The sequence below is a fragment of the Rattus norvegicus genome, chromosome 17 (assembly GCF_021556685.1).
Source record: "Rattus norvegicus strain SHRSP/BbbUtx chromosome 17, alternate assembly SHRSP_T2T, whole genome shotgun sequence".
Taxonomy (NCBI): Eukaryota; Metazoa; Chordata; class Mammalia; order Rodentia; family Muridae; genus Rattus; species Rattus norvegicus.
In genome coordinates, this window is record NC_141550.1 from 9,334,524 (window position 1) to 9,346,540 (window position 12,017).

The window sequence follows — 12,017 nt, forward strand, 5'->3', positions numbered from 1 at the left end:
AAAAAAAAAAAAAAAAAAACCAACCAAAAAAACCCCCTAACTTTTCAGAACTCGGCAGTTTCAGCAATGGTTATCTTAACTGTTTTGCTTTGTTGCCAAACGGGAGGCACATCAGATGAAGCAATTAACAGGGTGTCTGGTACCCCTACTGAGTGATACTTGAGGTCTTCTGTTCATAACTTGCAGTAGTCTCCATTGCCATTCCAGTCCTATTAAACTGTTTAAGCATGGCTACACTACATCTTGGAGCACTGAGAATACTTTAGGTGACGTCAGATGCCTGGGCAAGCTAGGCGAGCACTGTTAACAGTGAGCTATATCCTATCCCCAGCCCCATGTATTATAAACCACTAAGATACATGAAAGACAGAGAGCTGACTCAGTGGGTCATAACAGGACTTTTACATAAGCCTGAGTACTAAAGTTAGGATCTCCTGTACCCAAAATAAAGGACACTCTGTAGCCCTAGCACTAGCTAGCTGAGACAAACAGACCCCAGCATCCAATAGTCCAACAGTCTAGCCAAAACAGGTTGACCGAGAGACATTATTTCAGGGTCAGAGAAATGAAGGAAATCTGATGACCTAAGCTTGATACCCAGGACCCAAATGGTAGAAGGAGAAAATTAACTCCTCTAAGTTGTGCATATAGTCACTGCCATAACATAAATTATAAAGCATTGGATAATTAATCCCTTTGAAACCATTCAAAATCAGAAGTCCCACCTTACCTTCTGAGCATACAAAACACCAGCTGACATTAACATGCTCATGATTTCGGCAGCCCCGTCTAGGGGTGAAGTGATTAGGGCAGATGATACTATTAGATGCGAGGATTTTTGACCCAGCAGCAAGACAAAAGTCATTAGCATGGTATGCCACAGGACAGCGGACACAGCGCATCAGACGACCTACATTTATGGAAAGCAGGGAATGGGGGAGACACAAGTGTAAAAAATTACATATAAAAACAAAGTGCGGGCTGGGGATTTAGCTCAGTGGTAGAGCGCTTACCTAGGAAGCGCAAGGCCCTGGGTTCGGTCTCCAGCTCCGAAAAAAAGAACCAAAAAAAAAAAAAAAAAAAAAAAAAAGAAAAAAAACAAAAAACCAAAGTGCATTATGCAAGTCTATCTGCCAGCAAGGAGAAATTGTTGGCAAGGACCACTTAGAAATATGGCTCTGAACCATGTAACCCACCATTAAGAGTAAGAGGGGAAGGGGTTGGGGATTTAGCTCAGTGGTAGAGCGCTTGCCTAGCAAGCACAAGGCCCTGGGTTCGGTCCCCAGCTCCGGGAAAAAAAAAAAAAAAAAAAAAGAGTAAAAGGGAGCTCTGGGCTAGTTCTCAGCAGGAGTCAGACTGAACAACTCTGAGTACAGCCGCCTTAGCAAGGAGACGAGACAATTGCCGGGAATATTTATAACACGGGGAGTAAGTCCAAATCCAAAGATACGAAATGGTGGGGCACTAGTATTTGCCGAGGACTCTGTATGATGCCATTTCCACATGGCCTCCTAATAATACACTGCCGCAACTAGAACCCAGCACGAGCTACTTAAACCAACCTACACAGAAGAAACGATTCAAAGATGAAAGGAACTGAAGAGAAGCTGCTCTCAAACAAAATTCTATGATATCTAAATATTTTAAACTGCTAAGATGGAAATTCATTACTCCTAACTTAGGCCACAGTGTTGCCACTTTACCCAAGACTATGAAGAAATGAACTGAGGTCTTACAGTTAGATAGGTTTATATTTAAAGAAAAAAATCCATACCTTTAGAAGCAGACACATTGGCTGGATTAGCAGCATGGCAAGTTATACAGATGTGGAGGGGGCACCTGAAGCCCTTGTTCTGTACGACAGTTGGTGGGTACTTCTGAACACACTCTTCATGGTAAAACTTGCCACATAAAGGCAGAAGGCACCTTTTCACATCCTCTCCACTCTGCTTACATACAAAACAGGTGTGGATCCCTGGGAAAGAAATGAGGCAACAAAATTAATACTTTCACAAGACTCTTCACCAATCTAGTATTAGGTGTTAATGAAGCGCTTTATCAAATTTACCAAACTGACAAAACCTGACCCTAACAAATAAACAACTTTAGTATCTTTCAGATCAGTTATGTGCTTATTGGTATGATGTAACAGGATGTGCAGTGTACCACCTACCAAGCGTTGCTGTCAAAAGAGGAACAACTGTGGTCAGGTCCAGGCTCTAGATCCAACTACATTGTAGGAGTACAGGAAACAAGGGGATGCTAGAGGTACCAGTAGGCATCAGAGCTTTTCTATCCTGAGGACCGATATGACGGAGAACTAACTCCCCCTGCAAAAAGTTCTCTGACTTCCATACAGGGATTGTGGCACATCCATGCATTGAATGAATAAATTTTAAAAAATCAATATTTATTTTATATATGTGAGTATATAGTCACTGTCGCACCAGAATTGGGCATCAGATTCCATTACAGACTACTGAGCTAAATCCCCAACCCCGAGCAGTCTGCATTCTTAACCACTGAGCCATCGCTTCCATACATTTTTGGAAGACAGAAAATAGAGGAACAAGTTAAAGGGACATATTAAACATGCAACCAATCAAATGTAGGGGGTAGAAAAATCCAACAGGTACAAATAGTCAAAGCTTTAACAAATATATGATCAAAAAAACCAAAACCAATCAAAACAAAACAAACAAACAAACAAACAAACAACAACAACAACAACAACAACAAAAAAAAAAACAGGCCAAGATGAGAACTATAGATACCAAGTAAGAGAAATAAAATATTAAAACCAAACTGTACATAATAGGCACCTCTTTCCCTTTCTTTCTCTTTCCTCCCTCCCTCCCTTTCTTGTTGAGAAAGAGGCATGACGCTCAGAATGGTCAACAACTTACTATTAATAGAAAATAATCATTAACTCTACATTTTTTTGCCTTTACTCTCTACATGATAGGATGACAGGCATACTCTACCACATCTGGCTTTGTAGGTTGATTTAAAATGCTATAAAAAGATACCTTTGCTTTGGGCAAGGAACTGAGTTCAATCTAAAGACCTCATCTAAGAAGAGAGGTGTGGTGGCTGAGATTATGATTCTAGCATTATGGAGGCAGAAAAAAAAGGATCCCTGGGATCTGAAGGTCAGCTAGCCTAGGGTGTTAGGCGAGCCCCTGGGTCCCATGGAGAAAGACTAGTTTTAAAATGTGCTAGCCAGGCAGTCAGTTGTGCCACATCTTTAAAGCCAGTACTTGGGAGGCAGAGGAAGGTAGATCTCTGAGTTCAAGGTCAGTCTGGTCTACAAGGCTTCACAGAGAGACTATCTTGTACAACAAATAAACAAGAACTTTGACCAAAGCTGTATACACCTCTAATCTCAGCAGTGAGAAAGAAGACAGGTAAATTTGAGGTTAACAAGGTCTATAAAGCAAATCCCAAGAAAGGCAAGACTACATAGACAGACCCTGCCTCAAAACAACCAACAAAGTAAACCATGTCTCCAGAAAGACTGACCTCACTTCTTCAAGCACCCACAAAATATTATCTTAGTTTTATTTCTGGTTTGTGTGACAAAATTCCCTAACAAAGGAAGTTATAACAGAAAGGTTTATTTTAACTTACAACTTCAGAATAAGGTCTACTACTGCAGGAAGTCAGGGTGCCATCTAGTCTAGAGTGAGAGTGGACACATTTGATTGTTTCTTTAAGTGGCCCAGGAGTCAAATACAGGGAATAGTGAGGCCCACGTTCAGACTGGATTTTGCCCAATCAATTTAATTACTTTAAGGCAAACTCCCACAGGCCTAAAATAGATAATAATTCTCTGTGGAGCTTTCTGAGGAACTCTGAGAGCTGAGCTCAAGAAATCTGCCTACCTCTCTGCCTCTCAAGCACTAGGACTAAATGCCCTGCACAATTCTTATCCTTCTCAAAATTCTAAGTTGTGTCAAGCTAATTAAAACTATTACAGTCACTTTGGGTTTTAAATATCTTTGAGACAAATAGAAAAATCTGAAAATGAACGCAGAAATTATAACTCTTGAAAGCATACTGGATTTTCTATCTAAAAATCTGTTAGAAGACTTCAATGAGCCCTCATGGATTCTTTGTGTGTGTACATGTTTGTAAGTGGAAGTTAAGGTCAGTCACTCTCCACTTGGGTGTTTGTGTACAAACATGAGCCTACTGAGGCCACAAGAGGGTGTTGGGTCCCCTGGAACTTGAGTTACAAGCATTTGTGAGCTGCCTGCTGATACTGGAACAGGGAACTGAACTCGGGTTCTGTGAAAGGGCACCAAGAAATCCTCGTTATCACAGAGGGATCCCTCTAGCCACGGTCACCTTATTTTTTGAGACTGTGTTGCTCTCTGATGCCAGGAGGTTGTCTAGATAATGATGGTTCAGGAATCTGCCTGTCTTTGCCTTCCAGTGTCCGGGATTGCAGACACATACTGCCATGACTGGCTTTTACATGGATGATGGGAAATCCAAACTCAGGTCTGTATGCTTGTATGGCAATTGCTTCACTGATTGAGCCATCTTCCTGGCCAAACACAACACATGCAAACTTTATTTTTTTCTCTACCTTGATGTATGTCCATAAAGAAAAGTTAAGGCAGAAAGGAAAGGAGGGAATGGGGAGGAAAGAGGAGATCCTGCTTTGTAGATAGAGCAATATGAGATGCAGAAGAAGGGGAAAGCCAGCACCGAAAAGCAAACCTGAACATGAACCTTACCTTGACATTTTGCTATAATTAAGGAGTTCACCTAACTAAGACACACATCTATAAATCCTGAAATCACTCAGTTAATAAAATTTAAGAAAGAAAACTAAAATATATATTTGTAAAGAAATAAGCAGTTATAGAGAAACCCTGCCTTTAAAAAAAAAACAACAAAAAACACAAAAAGAAGGAGGGCAAGAAGGAAGCAAAAGGATACTACAGAACTGCTATTGCTAACTGTGAGCAATGTAGGCAATGAGCTAACTCTACCAAGTGAGGGAGGAGCATCTTCTAACTCTGTATCTTTCCGGAAGCAGGTAAAACGTACAGATACAGTGTTTGCCTAGCCTGCAGAAGACTCTGAATCTAGCTCACTCTGAATCTTAAGTTCCAGTTATGGAAAAATAAAAATGAAAGTTTCTTCAAATCACATGCACAAGTTACTTCAAAATAGAATATACACATAGATATGAAGACAGAAACTACAAAATCCACAGAAGATGTCTTAGTTGAAAAAACATGAGAAGACCCAGGTTCGGTCTCAGCACTCATACAGCATCTCACAGCCACCTGTCACTACAATTCCAGGGAGTTTGAAGCCAGGTAGGTCTACATGGAATGTTACAGGCCAGGCAGGGCTAACTGTCCCTGTTTATGTGTAACATGATAGTACATTCAGAGACCCTGAGCTTTGAGGGCTAGAGATGGCTCAGAGGGTAAGGGCACTTGCTGCACCTCCAGGGGACCTGAACTTAGTTTTCATATCTACATCAAGCAGTTTACAACTGCCTATAACTCCAGCTATAGGGAGTGACATTCAATTTGGCCATTGTGGGCATCTTCACATACATGACATAGTCACAAATGCACAAATACACAACTTGAGCCAGGAATGATGGGGCATGTTTGGTGTATGCCAACAAAGATGATGAGTCCTTGAGGACGGAGAATTTTGTAGCCAGCCTGAGACCATGTCTAAGCAGATGGACGTAGCTTAGTGGTAGAGCTGGCCTCCTATGCACCAACCCTGGACCACAAACCAACCACTATCCAAAGACTCTGCCAAAAGACTGTGAAAACTGATACACTTGATAGAGCAGCATACAGGGGATGAGGTCAAGGTCAGCCTAGACTACACTGTAAGCTTCCAACTCAAAAACAAGAGATAAAAACCCAGAGGAGAAACAGGATGAGAAGGGCGAAGAGACCACAACAGTAAATACTATACAATGTAGGTCTGAATAAGGACATTTTGGCTGAGACTCTAATAATAGAGAACAAACAAAATAGGTAAATCATATTCTAACATAGTAAATTCTGAATTTTAGGTCCTAAGAATCTGAGAAACAACCTCAATGAAATTCAGAGTTTGCTAATTTAAAATTTATTCAACTTATTTAAGAAGACGTGGAGTAATTAATTCAGAATTGTTCTACTCTTGCCACAAACCCTGTACAATAGTATCTTCTCTGGAGGTTTATCCATACCAAAGGACTTGGGTATTTCTTGAAATGAGATTAGTACTTACACAGTAATAGTACTTACACAATACCAAAAAGGACAGTGAAAAAAATGGGAGCTAGCTAGCATTTGTCATCACAACCAAGGCTTCAAGGCCGTGCTAACTCCAACTTTATTGATACTTGGCTTAGGGCAATGGAAAAAGAGATAATGTATCTGATTGTTTTGCCTGCATAGTTGGTTTTGAGATCTGTCTATGTATCTATGTACCTACCTACTACCTACCTACCTACCTACAGTTTTTTGTGTGTTTTGTTTTTTTTGAGGCAGGGTTTTATATAATCTAGTCAGGCCTCACTCAAGCTTACTACACATTTGAGGATTGACCATAAATTCCAGACAGATGTCTCCAGCACTGGAATGAGGTTTTAAACCTTACCCAGAACAGCTAAGACCAGCCAGGCGTGGTAGTTCATGTTCATACCTATAACCTCAGCATTAGAGTAGAGGGAGAACTTCGTGTACTTCAAAATTACTGTGAGCTACTTGATGAAAGCAAAGACAGCCTTGGCTAAGGAGAGACCTAGTTTTGAAACACACACACACACCCCACAAAAACAAAACAATCAAAACTCAAACTAAACAGTACATCTCTAATCCTAGCACTTGAGAGGCAGAAGCAGCAGGATCTGAGGAATTCTAACATAGCCTGGTCTACAGAGTTTAAGGCCAGGCAAGGCTACCCAGTAAGATCCTACCAAATCGACAACAGAAAGTCCAACCATCACACAGGAACTTAAATGATCAAGTGTTTTTCTCTAGATTAATTATTTAAATATATATCTCGGTCAAGGTATCTAGGCCAGTCTCAAACTTTTCTGACAATCCTTTCTGTTCTGTCCCCCAAGTTCTGGGATTATAAGATATAAACACCCACTGGTTCTGAATATCTGAAGCTATTCTGTGGCGAAACATGGTTCAGTTCTTTCTGTGCTCTAATATTTAATGGTATTTATCTGTGGTTCAGTCAGTAACACTGCTTGCTGTGTAAGTCTAATGGGCTGAGTCTGATTCCCCAGAATGCAGATTCTACAAAACTGTTCTGAGACCCACATTCACACACCACAGCAGGTATCAGGGTTCCCTCATATATATAATGTACATAATAATATAGAAAGTAAAAATTTAAAAAATACTTCTTCAAAAGTAGAGGATTTACCAGCATTTACAGAGATCTGGAAAACTAGGATGAAGTTAATTAACAAAATATTAAGGTACAATTAGGAGAGAATAAATGCTCTGCTACACAGCAGGGTAATCACAAGTTATTTTTTAATTGAAAATTTAAAAAGTTCAAAATGAGAGAAACTCAAATGATCTTACAACAAAGAAATGATGAATGTTTAAAGGGATAGAAATGCTCATTACCCTAAACTGATCACCAGGATAACGGGTGGAGCCAGCACACTGCAGCCCACATAGATGTACACTAATTATGTATTAATTAATAATTTTTAAAATAGAAGCAAGAAGCTGGAGTGAGGGTCAGTAGTTAAAAGCAACTGCTGCTCTTCCAAAGGACATGGGCTTCTTTCTCAGTACCCACACTGAGCAGCTAGCTCCTAACTGCCTATATTACCAATTCAGAGACTGACATTTGCTGCTGGTCTCTGAGGGCATCTGTATAGACATGACATATAATCACAAACAAATACACATGGACCTTAAAAAAGATTAAAATTTAAAATAAGAAACATTTAAATTTTTTCATAAAAATATGTGTAAGTCATAGCTAAGTATGGTGGTACACACAGGACAGCACACACAGGAGGATCGAGAGGTTTAAGGTCACCCTCACCTCCACAGTGGATTTAAAGCTACATGAGACTGTTTAAAATCACAACAGAATAAAAAGTTAAGCCACAAACTGGGAGAACATTTTGAAAACCCTGTCCCCACTGCTTCAATGGCTTGAACAAAAGGTGGGAAACAGGCACATAAAAGATGCCCAGCGTTAACAAGCACAAATCAAACCAGGAGGCTGCCACACACTGTCAGCACAATAAAATGGAAGATACGGACACTAATGAAGAATGGAGTCCTCAGACAGCACAGAAGAGAGAACAGAATGGTCCAGTTCTTGGCAGTTTCGAGGGAGTCACACAGAGGTTAAGATCACTGGCTGTTCTACCCAAAGGTCCTGAGTTCAATTCCCAGCAACCACATGGTGGCTCACAACCATCTATCTTTCAATGTATACAGGCATACATGAAGGCAGAATACTGTATACATAATAAATAAATCTTTAAAAATAAATAAAATTTTATTTTTAAAGGCCCAAACCATAAATACCCAAATGTTAATTAATACATGAATAGATAAACAAAAGTAGTAAATACCTACACTTCAACACTATTCAACAATGGGAGTCTTTTCTGAGATTAGGATAATGAACTATGATATTAGCAACAATACAGGTAATTGGTAATTATGCTGACTTATGATTTCTCAGGCATATATGTACAAATACAAATATGACAACATATCAAATTGTACACTTCATCTTTTTGATACGGCGTCTCACTATGTGATTCTGATTAGCCCGGAACTAGCTATGTAGACCAGGATGGCCTCAAACTCAGAGCCACCCACCCACCTCTGTCTAAGAATGCTCTACCTCACCTGGCACAAATACCATCATCATCATCACAGTTTTGTAGAGGTCAGAGGAAAACCTGTAGGAGTCAGTTCTTTCTTTCCATCACCTGGGTTCTGTGCACCAGGTCTTGAGGCTCTGTGACAGGTACCTATATTTACCACACATCTTACCAATTCCCAACACACTCCACCCTCCTTTTAAAAAGAGTGTCTCATGGGATCTGAGAGATGGCTCAGCAGTTAAGAACAGCAGTAACCTTTCCAGAGGATGCCAATTTTAATTCTCAGCATCTACATGATGCTCACAACTGTCTTTAAGTCCCTATTCCAGTAGATCTGGTATCTTCTTTTTGGCCTACTCATGCATCAGACATAAACATCAAAATAAAAATAATAAGACTAGCAGTGAAAATTATACTCATAGACATGACACATTAAAAAGGATCTTGCTGGGCATGTTAGCCCATGCCTTTAATTTCAGCCGTTAGGAGGCAAAGGCAAGCAGCTCTCAGTTTGAGGCCAGTCTGGTCTACTCCAGGGTTATAAAGAGAAACTGTGTCAAAAAAACCAAAAAGGATCCCAAGATGCAAGTCCATACAGGCAGTAAGCCCATAAACATCCTGATTATAGCATGTGCTATATGTATGCTATCTATATTATACCTAAGGTATTGTAGAACAGCTGGACAGAAATGGTAGTTCTTACTACCAGGATCAACACTCAGGAGGCCAGGGCAGGAAGGTGCCAGGAGGGGAAGGAAAGTTAGGGCTATGGTGTAAGTAACAGTGTGGAGCGGGGAGAAGGATGAGAAGAAGGGAAGGGAGATGCTCTCCTGATACACTATTTAACACAGATCAATCTCAAAGCCATTATCACATTTGAGCCACACAGAAATGACTGCATATTATTTAATTTATATGCAACTCTCCCTCCCTCATTTAAATTTTTAAAAATTTGTATTTTCAAAATAAAACAGGAACAGCTTTACCTTGAGGTCAGTTTATTCAGAGATAATATTTTCAAACATGAAGATAACAAGGCAAATATGAATTATTGGCAAAAAACACATTAAGTCTTTTCTAAGATTAGGGTAATGCCATTCTCTAAGGTTTTACTTTTAACATTCTCATTCATTCTCTCTCTCTCTCTCTCTCTCTCTCTCTCTCTCTCTCTCTCTCTCTCCCTCCCTCCCTCCCTCCCTCCCTCCCTCCCTCTGTCTGTGAGAGGGAGAGAGGGAGAGAGAAGGAGTGAGGGAGGGAGGGAGAGCGAGGGGGGAGGGGGAGAATGCATGCAATGGCATATCTGTAGAAGTCAGTTTTCTTCTTCCAATATGTGGGTCCCTGGAACCTAATGAGAGTTTGGAGTCAAGTGCTTTTACCCACAGAGCCATCTTGCTTGCTCCTTTACAAAGTCTTTATTTACACTCAAATGATTTCCTCCTTCACTCTCAAGTATCTACTTCAGCTACTGTCTCAATCCCATTGTCAAAAAGATGACAGGTTTATACTTCAGCCCGGTGTGGGGGTGCTCTTTATTGTTAGCCAAACATCCCCAACCCATGCAAAATAAAAAGGCCTCCTTTTACAACAAATCACTCTTGGTGTCCTGTCGCACCTGTCTCTGCTGACCACACATCTTGGTGGTGTCTCCATCACATTCACTGTCCAAACTCTTCCAGACTCAAACCCCTTTCCTAGCCAGTTATAGTTAGTTTGTTTTGAACAGTCTTCATGTATAGCTAGTGCTGGCCTACAACTTGATTTGAAGGTCAGGTTGTCCTCAAACTCTCAATTGTGTGCTACCTTCCAACTGTTGGGTTTATAGACATTTACCACCAAGCACAATCTGCCACAATTAATATTTTCATTTCTGTCATTGCCTTATTACTGATAACAGTGTAATTTAAATACCCAATAATACACATCCAATAAATTTCTTTGAACTACCTGAGACCATTCTACTACTAGTCATGTAACATTTTCTGAGGGTTGGGATCTCATAATTCCCACATCTACACATGCAAAAAGCTCACTGCTGTCAGAAATGGTATCTTCAATATATCTTACTCCTAAAAACCTTAAAATTCCAATTGTTAGGAGGTAGACTTTATCTACTTTACCTGTGCGACACTCGTTGCAGATGAATTTTCCTCGAGGCATCTCGGTCAGGCCAAGGCACTCCAGGTGGAAAGCCCCACAGCACTGAGCCTCACACAACAACAGCTCACCCAGTTTCTCACAGTTCTGTTAAGGAAAAGAAACATTTCTGTAGAAAGACTCCAGAAAATTCCCAAATGAAGAGTCTGCATGAGATCAAAAGTTAAGAAATATCTTTCCAAAACCTGTGAAATCTCATCATTTATTCAGCTAACATTAACAATTACCTCCCGTGTGGAAGGTACAAGAAGATCTCTGCTTTTTACAGAGAGAGAAGATACAATTGACTGAAAAAAAAAAAAACAAACCAAAACTGTCTTAGTCCTGTTTCCTGTGCTGTGATTTAAGCAGTGAAGGGTTTATCTGGGCCCACAGTTTTAGGATATGCTCTACTACAGAGGGGAGGTCAGGGTGGAAGGAGCTGGATGCAGTTGGTCACACATCATGGTCAGGAATCAGAAAACAACTCAGTCTAGAATTTCAACCAATGAAATGGCACCATCCATGGTGAGCAAATTTCCCTACTTTAATTAATCTAATCAAGATTATCCCTTTATCACCAAGACCAAAGAATAAATAATCTCTCACAGGTGTGCCTGGAGGTGATTCCAAATCCTGCGGTGTTGATAACTGACACTAATGATAAGACAGGACAGTGATAAGCTAATGGTAGTCAGCCAACTGAGCTTTATTGGTGAAAGATGACCTCCCAGACCAGGCTCTGAATGTTCGTTCAGGTCAGGTGTGTAAAGAGAGAGGGGAGGTAGCAAGCACAAAGACCACAGGTAGGAAAATGTGTCTGAAACCAAAGAAAGCCATTGTGACTTTACTAAAGTGAAAATAGGTCATATCTGGCAGGAAAGGACATTTCTAAAAAAGCACAAGGGGCCATAATTTCAGATTTATTCTAATTGCAAAGATGTACCATTGGGGACTTTTATTAAAGGCTGACCTTAGGCGTTCATTTTTAAGGGGATTCCTACAGCTTGTTGGTAGAAAATAAATCAGA

The 12,017-nt window shown here is 40.3% G+C and overlaps 1 protein-coding gene across 16 annotated transcripts in view; it reads right to left on the reverse strand.

Annotated features, from left to right (window-relative positions):
* The window catches only part of Nsd1 (nuclear receptor binding SET domain protein 1), a 114,775-nt gene that overhangs the window by 23,937 nt on the left and 78,821 nt on the right, over nucleotides 1-12,017 (reverse strand). For all 16 annotated transcript variants that reach the window (XR_015640750.1, XR_015640751.1, XR_015640753.1 and 13 more), the window contains 3 exon segments: nucleotides 10,972-11,095; nucleotides 1,775-1,975; nucleotides 731-910 (listed from right to left, as the gene is read on the reverse strand). Coding sequence is in view for 12 of the 16 variants with exons in the window: in XM_087590372.1 (XP_087446498.1) it covers nucleotides 731-910; nucleotides 1,775-1,975; nucleotides 10,972-11,095 (505 nt within the window). In the remaining 4 variants the exon portion in view is untranslated.